General features: G+C 42.3%; 1 protein-coding gene across 1 annotated transcript; it reads right to left on the reverse strand.

Moving 5' to 3' along the window:
- Window positions 1–2374: 2374 nt before the first annotated feature.
- On the reverse strand, window positions 2375–11774 carry KCNK18 (potassium two pore domain channel subfamily K member 18). Its single transcript, XM_050960770.1, has 3 exons — window positions 11558–11774; window positions 10050–10196; window positions 2375–3201 (listed from the first exon to the last, which is right to left on the reverse strand). Exons 1-3 carry the CDS (start codon window positions 11772–11774, stop codon window positions 2375–2377), a joined length of 1191 nt encoding a protein of 396 aa, XP_050816727.1.
- Window positions 11775–12376: the final 602 nt, after the last annotated feature.

Genomic DNA, 12376 nt, shown 5'->3' on the forward strand with positions numbered 1-12376 from the left:
GTGAGAGATGCAGTACTGAGCACTAACATGAAGAAAACTTTAGAAAAAAAACAAAAAGGGCAGTGCAGGTATGTTCCAAAGCCCATTCAGTCAATAGGAGTCTTTCTGTTGAGCTTTGGAGTGCTTTGGATCAGGTCCAAGACCTTAATCCCGACCAATTTAATTCTGCGGACGCAAGATGAGAATTGTTCGAATGGAAGCTACTTTACACTGAAGCCTGAACTGAGCTAGTGTTTAAACAGTTAACCAGGAATTGTATGCTCTTTATTATTATCTTTAATTTTATTATACCACATATTTTTCTATATCAGTGCATGTATTTTATACATCATCGGTGTTTAATTACTACTAATAGCCATTAATAATTAGTACTGAATATAAATCACCATTCTTCACTGAGATTACAAGAGATACCATATAAACATTCAGAAAATATCAACTTCAAAGGGCAAACCTGCTAATAAAAATAACATACGTCACACAATGGTCAAAATGCACTATAATATTTACAGTCTTCATTAAAATTCAGTTTTTATGCTTATAATTTGCAAGCTAAGACAGAGCTGGTTAAATGCAGTGGTTCCCTTTATAGAGTATGTATCTAGTTTTGATACATAAAAAGATGTATGGTTAGCATGATAGGATCTTTGGTCAGTAAAATTATTATTCCTAATACTTGGCACATATAATGTGCTTTACAAGTTCAGAGTACTCAACAAGCATTAACTATGTAAGTTGCACAACACCCTTGGTTGTGGTAAGTGGTGTTTCCCTATTTTCAGATGGCGAAGTGACAGAGGTGGAGTGACTTGTCCAAGGCCACACTGCAAGTCAGTGGCAGAGTTGGGATTAGCACTCAGGGCTTCTAGGGTTCCAGTCCCAAACTCAGTCAGTTTAGACCATACTGTCCCACTAATAATATACCAGTAGCTATGGTTCATAAGTTGTAACACAGTTTCAGGTTTGTTGCGTGCATTCGCACAAATTGCTATCTCTAGAACAGAAATTGTGATTAGCAGCTGCATGTTATAGATGGACACCATAAACTTATGTACATTACACTGATTACAAAGAGTTGAAAGGGTACAAATGCTAATCCTTAATACAGGGAACTGATTTACAGTAGAATGCTTCAGTGTGCAGGACAGTAACGTTTCTAAAACTATGGTATTTATGTAACTTTGATTTCAAATATCCTGTTCCTAACTGGAAAAACATGTTGAACATTATAGAAGAAATATTATTCTCACGGTAACAAACTTTGGGTTAGATCCTCAGGTCTGGCTGAGCAGTGAATGAGGGGATAAAGGTGGCTAAGCCATTTTTCCACTTTTCTGATTCTGGGGCCAGCTCCATTCAAAACTTAGAGCAGCCTAAGACTGCTACTATTTACATCAGCTAGAATGATCACCTTATGGCTGCTTTGTCAGTCTGAGATCACCAGAGTCCAGTGTACTCCTGCCAGTCCCGCTATGCTGGGGCAGGAAGTGGGCTAGCTATGCTGGCTGGCTTTGTGTCACCCAGGCATTTCCCTACCCAAGGGGAATCCCCAGCTAGGGTGAGCAGATGTCCTGATTTTATAGGGACAGTCCCGATATTTGGGCCTTTGTCTTATATAAGCTTATATCCTATTATCCCCCACCCCCGTCCCGATTTTTCACACTTGCTGTCTGGTCACCCTATCCCCAGCTACCAATTTAGGAGCAGTTTTCTGTCTGCTTTGCACTGCCTGAACACTGCAAAACAGCTGGAGAGGATGAGGGGTTTTGAGAAAAGTTGGCCTTTTTAAATTTTAACATTACACTGACCATTAAAAAACTTAGATGTGTTAATAGCATGAATGAACAGCTAGGTGGGTGCATACCTTAATTATGTTTAATTATCTCAGCCAAGTTCCGCCATTGAAAAATGGGTAGATGTGTAACAGAGGACAGGGCCACTGTCTGGTCCCGGTGAACAAAAGGTTAGCTTTAACTGTACTTCTGCAGGTGCTGTGGGGAAGAACCATAATTTAACACTTTGGGCGGCAGAGAGGAGAGACTGCCTGTGGGTAGACAGACCTCCACTACCAGGGCTTATAAGATTGAGCTGACTCCCGGCTGGGGGAGGGTTTTTTAAATGTTAGTTGTGGAGTTTTTTATTTTTTCTGGTTACAAATATTATCTCTTGAGGAAAACCTTTGCTGACTGCACCTGTCTATTTTCTCCTGAGGCCTTCCACCAGTTTACAGCATGATTTCAGAACAAGTGGAGCTCATGTAAATGAGGGGGAAATATGGTCCCCTCTAAGCCTTCCATAAATCAGGGAGAAGAAAACTCACTAACAATTTCATCTGTTTGCAATTGCCAGTGAATATGACTGGGAGAAATGATGGCTATTTTTTACATGGATACTTCTCATACTGTCTTGACGTCTTCTTACTAACATATGAAATCACCTTTCTGTACAAGCCAATCAATCGGTTTTGTCCCAGCTTAAAAGCAATGATGACTATTTCCATACCAATGACAATATAGAGGGAAAAAAACAAGAAAAAGTTAGGATGTTCCAAGTGAATATCACCAAACCCAATTGTTGTCAAGGTGATAAAACAAAAATAGAAAGCCTCCTCAAAATCCATGTGGTTTTCCCACTGTGGAAGAATAGCTGCTGCACAGGAGATGTATGCAAAGACAATTAGTGCCATTAGCAAGATGGGCACATCTAACTTTTCGAGTTCTTTGCCAAAGTTTTCGATGACACAGGTCATCTTCCCTGAATCTAGTTCAGGACATGAACTCCATCTTTCAAATTGGTTAATTCTTGGTGGCATAAGGCATTGATTTTCTCTTGCAATTAGCATTTCAAATATTTCAGCATTCCGGGATTGCAGTGACTTCCTTTTAACAGAGGAATGGCTTTTCAGCACTTCCGTGATACTTAAAGGTTCCTGGATGACTATCTTGTGTAGCATAAGCAATGATGATCCAGTTTTTATTTCATTGTTTTTCTTACAGATGCATCCAGAACACAGTTTAGCTGGTTTAGAGGCTAACATTTTTGACTGAAGTTTTCTAAATTCATTATAAGACTTGGCTAAGATAGTTGCAAGGATGTCTCCCAGGTCTGTCAGAACCAAGAACATCAGAGGTATGCCAAATAATGCATATAGCATACACAGATATTTTCCAGCCTTTGTTACAGGGTAGCTATGGCCATAACCTAAAAACAAAATAAAAATAGAACACTGCAATTTATTTTGTATTCAAAACGTTGAACTTTTTAATACGGTCAGTTTTAAGTCAATAGTTTGTGTGGTGATATTTTAGTCAATAGTCTGTGTGGTCTTTTTTTTTTTTTTTTTTTTTTAACATTTATCTCAATCCTTTAAAAAACTTCTTAGGCTGGGGGCTTTGTAGATGGGTGTGACTTAGAGCAGAAGGACCTTCACCGTATTCCTTCTGAAAGAGCATATGCACAAACCATAAAACTTACCTGAAAGCAGAGAGTTTTTTGCATGTGGTAGCTCATACATAGAAATTGACCCAGAATGGAACACCAGATCAAAACTCCCTGTATTTTGGTAAATTCAGATCTGGATTCTAACCTGAATTTTTGCAACTGGTTATTCTGTTAAATAGCTTGGAACAATGAATCCCAACACCTTGACTTATGACTTGGGGCCATTGTTGATCATAATTGTCACTGTCAATGATTTGAAACTGTTTACAGTTTGTTAGATCTGATTTTAATGGCAGGAGTTGCATTTGACATATGGAGAGTTGTTAAACTGGGCTTTAGGGGACACACGTTTTCTCCATTGAAGAGCATGGCTGGAAACCAATAACACTTTACTCTAGTGGTCTAAAAAGTACCAATATCAAATGCAACTAATGCAAAATTATTACCAGACTTCCACTGCCAAATGATCAATTTAAGTAACAAAATGGTAGTGTAAGATATACAATTGCAAATTAAATTAGGACATAGAACTCCTTTCCTGCAGTTATGCCATTGCTTCTTTGGATGTGAAGTTAAAACCCTAACACTAAATTAATACATTTCCATTAGGGAAAAGATAACAGAGAGAAATTGTATTAACGTTTTTAATGGAAGTTCTCTTCTTTGTCCTCCAAAAAGGCATAAAGAATCCTTTTTAAAAACCCTTTTCTCTTCCTTAGTCAAAACTGTTTCCTCTTAGATGATTTTGGGGTCTGTCTTTAAGATTATTAAACCAAATACTGGAGTATAATTGCCAGGTCACCTTCATTCCTACTAAAGATAGCTATAGTCTTTATGTTCTAATCCAGCCTCTGCCACTAACTCAGTATGTGGCCATTGGCAGGTTATTTATCTTGTGTGTCTCCATTTCCACATCTGTGCTAATTATGCTAATTATTACTCTGCAGAGGTGAGTTGTGAGGATTAATTACTGTAATTAATATGTGGAGAGTGATTTCTTTTTTCCTTTTGATTCATATACATAAAAGTGCCTATCACAAGTTATAGTTGCTTTAACATTTATTACAAATATAATCCAGCCAAATAACAGAGCAACAGCTGATCTCACCCCACACAAATGGCTCTCAATCAACAACAAAAATGAATATCCCTTGCTCCTAGCCTCCTCTAGACCCCCAAGCATCTTAGGCCTTCCGAAGAGCCTAAGCAAACAGATCTGGTTTATAGCTTCCTGGGAAGGTTGATAAATACGGCTTATTTTGGATCAAGGACATAGGATGGGAGTATGAGTGCTTCTAAGTGCCTAATTCACTTCTGAAAATAAGACTTAAGGTCCTAAATCATGTAAGAGATTTGGACACATTTACCAGTCATAAATATTTACTACTACTTACTAGCACCTGCTATCTATACTTCCTCATTTCTCTCCAGAGAGGAAACTATTTTGCATTCCTAGTGTGAGACTCTCTTAAGTTGCACTCCCGCAAAAAATAACATCAGCTACAGCACTTACTAGATTATATCCTTAGCCAATTTGGTTTGATGTTTAAGCAAAATGTGTCCATACTGATCCTTTGGTCCTTACTCAAGCAAAACTCCCCACTGAAATTAATGATGTCTAGTTTTAACTATGGTTTGTCTTCCTTTTTAAGTCATTTGCAGTAGCAAAATATTATATGTGGAAGAACATGAAATTGCAGAGATGGAAGAGAATCAAACTTCCATGTAGACCCATTCTACAAATCAGCCCTTATATTGAAGTCAGAGGGGATTTTGCCTGAGTCAGTAAAATAAATAAATAAAATCCTAATGCCTCTCTCACAGAAGTCCCATAAGAAAAGGTGCAGATGTAGACAAACCCACTCTGGTTGTAGCTTGTCCACTGCCTACATATGCAGAGGTACTTGTGGGGTAGTTCAGTCATATCTAGAAAACCAGTAGTGCAGGATATTCCATGTATAATAACCACCCTGGTGTGATTACATTCTGGTTCTAGGCTGTAAAGAAAATGGATGGAATTTTTTTTTAAATGTAACAAAGAGGAAGATTAACAGCCATGGAAAGGCAGAAAGGGGTAACCAAAGAAAGTAGTCTAAGGCAATGGTTCTCAAACTTTTTTTTTCGCGATCCACTTGAAAATTGCTGGGGGTCTCAGCGGACCACTTAATGATCTTTCCAAATGTTGTTTGTACTGTTAGCAGGGCCGCCCAGAGGATTCCGGAGGCCTGGGGTCTTCAGCGGCGGGGGGTCCCTCCGTTCTGGGACCCACCACCGAAGTGCCCCGAAGACCCGCAGCAGGGGCCCCCCGCCGCTAAATTGCTGCCAAAGTGGGACCCGCCGCCGAAGTGCAGCCGCGTCTTCAGCGGTAATTCGGCAGCGGGGAACCCCTGCCGCGGGTCTTTGGGGCACTTCGGCGGTGGGTCCCAGAAAGGAAGGGCCCCCGACGACGAATTACCGCTGAAGACCCGGCTGCACTTTGGCAGTGGGTCCCACTTCAGTGGTAATTTACCGGCGGGGGGGTCCTTCTGCTTCCGTGCAGAAGGACCCCCTGCTGGCAAAGACCAGGAGCGGAAGAAGCTCCCAGGTCCCAGGCCCCGCAAGAGTTTTCCAGGCCCCCGGGAGCAAGTGAAGGACCCCGCTCGAGGAGCCCCAAAAAACTCATGTGGGGGCCCCTGTGGGACTCAGGGCCTGGGGAAAATTGCTCCTCTTGACTCCCCGCCCCCAGGCAGCCCTGCCTGTTAGCTAACTATTGTAAAGCATTTTGATAAAAGCGCTATATATAAAGAAAACCTTAACGATTTTTTTTTGTTCTACAAATAAAAGGACACAACTCATATTTTAATATCAGTAGTCTAACCTTTCTAATGTGATGGATGCGCCCTTTCTCCCCCGCTGTGGCAGTCTGTGAACTGGGGTTGGGAACAAAAGGGGTCTCTCCCTCTCTCTCCCACTGCAGCAGCCTCCGAGCTGGAGCTGGGAAGAGGGGAGGTCTCTTCCCCGCCACAGAGCTGAGGCTGGGAAGGAGGCCATCTCTCCCTCACAGCTGCAGTCCTGGAGCTGGGAAAAGTTGCCTCTTTCTCTGGCCGCCACAGCCCTGAACATCCCAAATTCCCCCCACCTCCTCTTCTCGCCCCACTGTCCTCTTCCATCTACCCCACTTCTCCCCCCAAGGCCACCACCTCACCTTACATGTATGTCTTCTCCAGGGTCCAGGCACCTAATTAGTAGAGCCATGCCTGTGCGGGTCCACTAATTAGGTGAGTGGCCCTTCATTCTCTCATGTGTGGCCACCCAGGAGCGTACCTTAGAGGGAACTATCCGCAGACCATCTGAATGGAGCTCTCCACGGACCACAGTTTGAGAACCTCTGGTTTAAGGAGTGGGAAGGAGACTTTAACCACACAACCTGAGATCTTGAAACTGATTTCTTAATAGCGGGATAGGGAGGAGTATAGCTGAGGTTATACAGGAGAATGAATTCTGAGTCCAAGCACTTATAGAGACATGAGTGTGTGCACGTTGTTTGAAAACTGTAGATTCTCTCATATCTTATGCTGAAGGATTATGTCAGATAACTTTTCATACCCATATTTAGTTTAACTGAACTTTGGTCAGTTGAATAAATACAGGTTTCAGCTGGATATCTGACTGTGTTACCTTCTTTAAAAAACACACACGTCCACCCGAGAAATCTTCTATCTCTGTCCCTTTACTTGTTAGCCTCTCTGGATTGCTGTTGGTGCCTCCTGACCTTCCCTTACAAAAGGTGGTGTTGGTCATTGTCTCAGGCATGCACGTTCTAACTGAGTGGTTCTATGTGGAAGACTTAGGCCTGGTCTACACTACACATTTAAACCGAATTTAGCAGCGTTAAACCAATTTAACCCTGCACCCGTCCACACAACAAGGCCCTTATATCGATATAAAGGGCTCTTTAAACTGATTTCTGTACTCCTCCCCGATGAGAGGAGTAGCGCTGAAATCGGTATTGCCATGTCGGATTAGAGTTAGTGTGGCCGCAAATTGACGGTATTGGCCTCCGGGCAGTATCCCACAGTGCACCATTGTGACTGCTCTGGAAAGCAATCTGAACTCGGATGCAATGGCCAGGTAGACAGGAAAAGCCTTGTGAACTTTTGAATTTCATTTCCTGTTTGCCCAGCGTGGAGCTCTGATCAGCACGGGTGGCGATGCAGTTCCAAATCCAAAAAGAGCTCCAGCATGGACCGTACGGGAGATACTGGATCTGATCGCTGTATGGGGAGACAAATCTGTCCTATCAGAGCTCCATTATAGAAGATGAAATGACAAAACATTTGAAAAAATCTCCAGGCTGCGATAGACAGAGGCCACAGCACAGTGCTGTGTGACAAGCGTAACGGAAAGCCAAAGAATCAAATGGACGCTTATGGAGGGAGGGAGGCGGTACTGAGGACTCCAGCCATCCCACAGTCCCCGCAGTCTCTGAAAAGCATTTGCATTCTTGGCTGAGCTCCCAATGCCTGAAGGGTCAAAAACATTTTCCTGGGTGTTTCAGGATATATGTCATCAATTTACACCCTTCCCTACCCTGAAATAAAAGGGAAAAAAAACATTTCTCACCTTTTTTCAATGTCACCCTACGTCTACTGCATGCTGCTGGTAGACTGGGTGCTGCAGCGCTGAACACCAGCATCCCCTTCCTAGTGGTAGATGGTACAATATGACTGCTATCCATCATCATCATCAGCCCGTGAATGCTCCTGGCTGGCCTCAATGAGGTCGGCCGGGGGCGCCTGGGTAAAAATGGGAATGACTCCTGGTCATTCCCGGCAGATGGTACAGAATGGCTGGTAACTGTCCTCATCATAGCAACTGGAGGCTGAGCTCCATCAGCCCCACCCCTTTCATATCTAAAGAAAAGATTCTGTACTGCCTGGACTATCATAGCAACAGGAGGCTGGGCTCCTCTCCCCCTCCACCCTTTAATGTCCTGCCTGGAATATCATAGCACCTGGAGGCTTCCTCCCCCTCATTTTATCTCACTAAAAACTCAGTGTTTCTTATTCCTGCATTCTTTATTACTTCATCACACAAATGAGGGGACACTGCCACGGTAGCCCAGGAGGGTTGGGGGAGGAGGGAAGCAACGGGTGGGGTTGTTGCAGGGGCACCCCATAGAATGGCGTGCAGCTCATTTCTGTGGGATTTCTGGGGCTCTGACACGGAGTGGCTGTGCTCTCTGGTTCTCTAGTACATTTGCCCCATATTCTAGGCAGGACTGACTCTATTTTTAGACAAAACATAAAGAAGGGAATGACCCGGGGAGTCATTTCCCATTTTAGTCCATGCGCCCCCGGTTGACCTCAGCGAGGCCAGCCAGGAGCACCCATGACAGCAGCAGATGGTACAGAACGACTGATAACAGTCATCTCATCACCAATTTACAATGGCATGGCAGACGATACAATAGGGATGGTAACCATCTCTGCTACTTTGCAAAGGCAAATGAATGCTGCTGTGTAGCACTGCAGTACCGCGTCTATCACTAGCATCCAGTACACATACGGTGACAGTGACAAAAGTCAAAACGGGCTCCATGGTTGCCATGCTATGGCGTCTGCCAGGGCAATCCAGGGGAAAAGGGCACGAAATGATTGTCTGCCGTTGCTTTCATGGAGGAAGGACTGAGTGATGATATTTACCCATAATCACTCGCGACACTGTTTTTGCATTGGGATCTAAACCCAGAATTCCAATGGGCGAGGGAGACTGCAGGAACTATGGGATAGCTAAGGGATAGCTACCCACAGTGCAACGCTCTGGAAATGGATGCTAGCCTCGGTACATGGACGCGCACCGCTGAATTAATGTGCTTAGTGTAGCCGCGTGCACTTGACTTTATACAATCTGTTTTACAAAACCGGTTTATGTAAAATCGGAATAATCTCGTAGTGTAGACATACCCTATGTCACTGCCTGCGCTTGCCAATGGGTGAGACTGGTGTCAAGAAGAACAGCAGAAGCACACGGAAAGTAGCACCCCACAGTGTTGTAGAGAAGGGACTAGAACAGGCCATTTTTGTTTGTATCTAGGTCATCTGTCTACTTCTGGAGCCAGACTGGAAAATGTCAGGAGTACTTTATAGAAGCTTGACTAGCCATTCTCAATATGTCTCGGTGGATACGCAAGAAAGAATTAGTTATAATGCCTTATATTTATAACACACTTTTCAACCTCAACAACTGTGAAGCGCTTTAAAATCAGATCACCACCTCTGTGGTGGAGGGCAACACCCAGCATCATTCATAACAGTGGGGAGGGCAAGAGCACATTTTGAACCAAAACAGTAGAGAAAACTTGTTTGTTCTTTTTTACAAAAAAGTTGCATTAAGTCATGATGACCATGTGTGCATGCACCTGAGCAGCTAATTTGCATGTCCAATTACAACAACCTCAGTGCTAAAATGCATTAGAATATACTGGTATACAGAGCACTGGATAACATTTTAACTCGAATTACTCACTACAAATATAAGTCGTCCTTTGTGAATTCATTGGATGAAACCCATGAGTTAAATGCAGTGATTAGCATCAAATGTTAAGTATACTTTACCTCACAACTTACCCACTGTTGTGAACACAGTACAGCAGAAAAAGAGAGACCCAGGTAAAGACCATTGTTCTTTTGGATCTGCAAACCATTCCAACTTAGCTTTGGTAAACAGGTCATGGACTCTTTTCTTAAATATCTTCTCGTTTTCTGTCATATTTTCTGTTACAATAACAAAATAGCATGTGGTAACTGCTTCAAGATGCTGGGCCACACCAGCAGCTGCTGTAAATCAGCATAACTCCATTATGCCGGCTGAGGATCTGGCTCTGTTACTTTAAAAGAAGAACATATCCACACACAAACGTATGTTTGCCCATGCTGTAAGCAGAGTCAGGCTAGTAGCTATGGTGAAGAAACAGAGGAGGGTGGGCTGATGGGTGAAAGCATATAACATTAAAAAATGAGTACAAAGAAACTGGGTAATTTTTAAAAAGAGAAAGGTAGAAGATATACCAAAGAGAGAATGACACAAAATTTGACATCTGTCTTTCATGACATCCAGTTCTTCTCTTTTAGGTACCTGGTTTATTCTTCTTCTGATTGAATAATTGAACTGCGGGGAGACAGAGGTGAGAGGGAAAAGAGGTGCAACCAGCATGGTCTTTTACTTAAGAAAGTAAAACCATTTGTAATCAGAAGATAAACAGAAAAGTCTCCATTTGTGGTCTACTGCTGAGACCCATGGCTCCTAGCTGTGGATAAATACCAAATGCATTATCTCTAGCAGCTACTCCTATAGCCTGCACATATAGGCATCTTTGGAGTGTGACTTACCCCCTGTAATCCCTCTCTGATAAAAATCACTTCCAAAATAGAGTAAGATCAGTTGAAAAAAGGCACTCATATTCTGGAATAAGTGTCCACAGAAGGTTTATACTGAAATAAATAACTCTTCTGGAATAATTATTCTGGAGTTGTTATTTTGGTAATTTTTTAAGTGTAGACAAGCCCTCAGAAAGAGCCAGTGACCATTCACTTAAAGCTCTTTTATCTATTTAGTCTGCTGTAGACAATGAATAAGTGCTACCACTCTCTCTTTCTTTGCCATCTTGGCATTATATCGCCTGTATTTGGACCCATCCTTCACATAAATGATTATTAGGATCCAGCTTTCCTTTGACTCTCTGAACTGTAATGTTTTTGTTTTGTAAGGCAGCAGGCTGACCTCCGATTACTAGGTGACTAAAGGAGACCCACATGAGGGATGTTACAATAGCTAGGCAATCAGTCACTGTTTAGCTATCCAGGGTAACTCTAATCTTTCCAGTGATGCAAGAAAAAGAGAAGTAGACAAGCACTACAAAAATCTAGTCAAACATTCACATAGGGATCGTGGAAGTTTACAGCCTGGAAATCATAATTAAAGCTAATAAATACATTCTATACATAAGGAAAAGCTGCCTCCACACTTACCCTTCATTATTTTGAAGTATATAGTCACAAGTTAAGCAATCTAATTTGAATGACAAGGGGATCGGTAATACCTGTAAGCGAAGTCATTTTTCTATTACTGCACATACCTGTTAAATCTTTTGAGAGGTTCCACAGCTTCAGCATAAAATCCTTATATTCTTTACTTTCATTATAATTTCTGTTACCCTCAATGTAAGAAAACATGACAGCCCCCAGAAAAGCATAGATCACTAAAGAAGAGATGAAGCAGGCATGAGGAAACACCATCCAAAACACTCTTGTGCACATCTTTTTGTCTTGCTGGGGACGAGGTCTGAGTTCCATCCTCAAGACTCTGTTAGGAAAAAATCAGCTAGAGCTTTAGAAACAGGGAAGTGAGAAATCTCTGGCATTTCGGTGAGGCGTCTCTTATCTGGGAAATGAGAAATCCCCTGTTTCATGCTTTCCGAAGGAGGACTTTATAATTGAACATTGTAGTAGTGTCCCAGTGGGCCCTGGAAAGAGCCTACGACTAATCAAGTCTTAAAATATCTGTCAGATGATGATACAGCATGCTATAGCACTGAATTACTATTGATCAGGGAGAGCTGTAATGCACACAGATGATCAGCTACTGTATGTATCTATTGAACTAAATTGCAGTTTAAAGTTTCTTATACTGAACTTCAGCTTTTGCTTTTCATTGGCAGAATGGAAGCAAATTTCCCAGTAACAGATGAAAAGATGCATGGTGTAAATAAAGGACATGTATGTGATATGGGACATTCCACCAGGAATGAAGGGGAGAGACCTGTAATTTATCAGAGACAGACAGTGCTGGGACTGTACCACTGTACTAATGGTCATTCCAGCAGGGCTGCAGAATAATTCCGTTTCTCCTACTGATGTATGAAGCTGCTGTATAGGCCACCTTATATTGGTTGTTT

This window comes from Gopherus flavomarginatus, chromosome 6 (assembly GCF_025201925.1).
Source record: "Gopherus flavomarginatus isolate rGopFla2 chromosome 6, rGopFla2.mat.asm, whole genome shotgun sequence".
NCBI classification, from domain to species: domain Eukaryota; kingdom Metazoa; phylum Chordata; order Testudines; family Testudinidae; genus Gopherus; species Gopherus flavomarginatus.

Coding starts and splice junctions, on each gene's coding strand:
- KCNK18 (XM_050960770.1), bottom strand. CDS start 11,774: ATGGAACTCAGACCTCGTCCCCAGCAAGACAAAAAGATGTGCACAAGA. Junction 10,197..11,557: donor CCTCTCAAAAGATTTAACAG/GTATGTGCAGTA, acceptor TTATTGTAACAG/AAAATATGACAGAAAACGAG. Junction 3,202..10,049: donor TACTGTGTTCACAACAGTGG/GTAAGTTGTGAG, acceptor TTTTGTTTTTAG/GTTATGGCCATAGCTACCCT.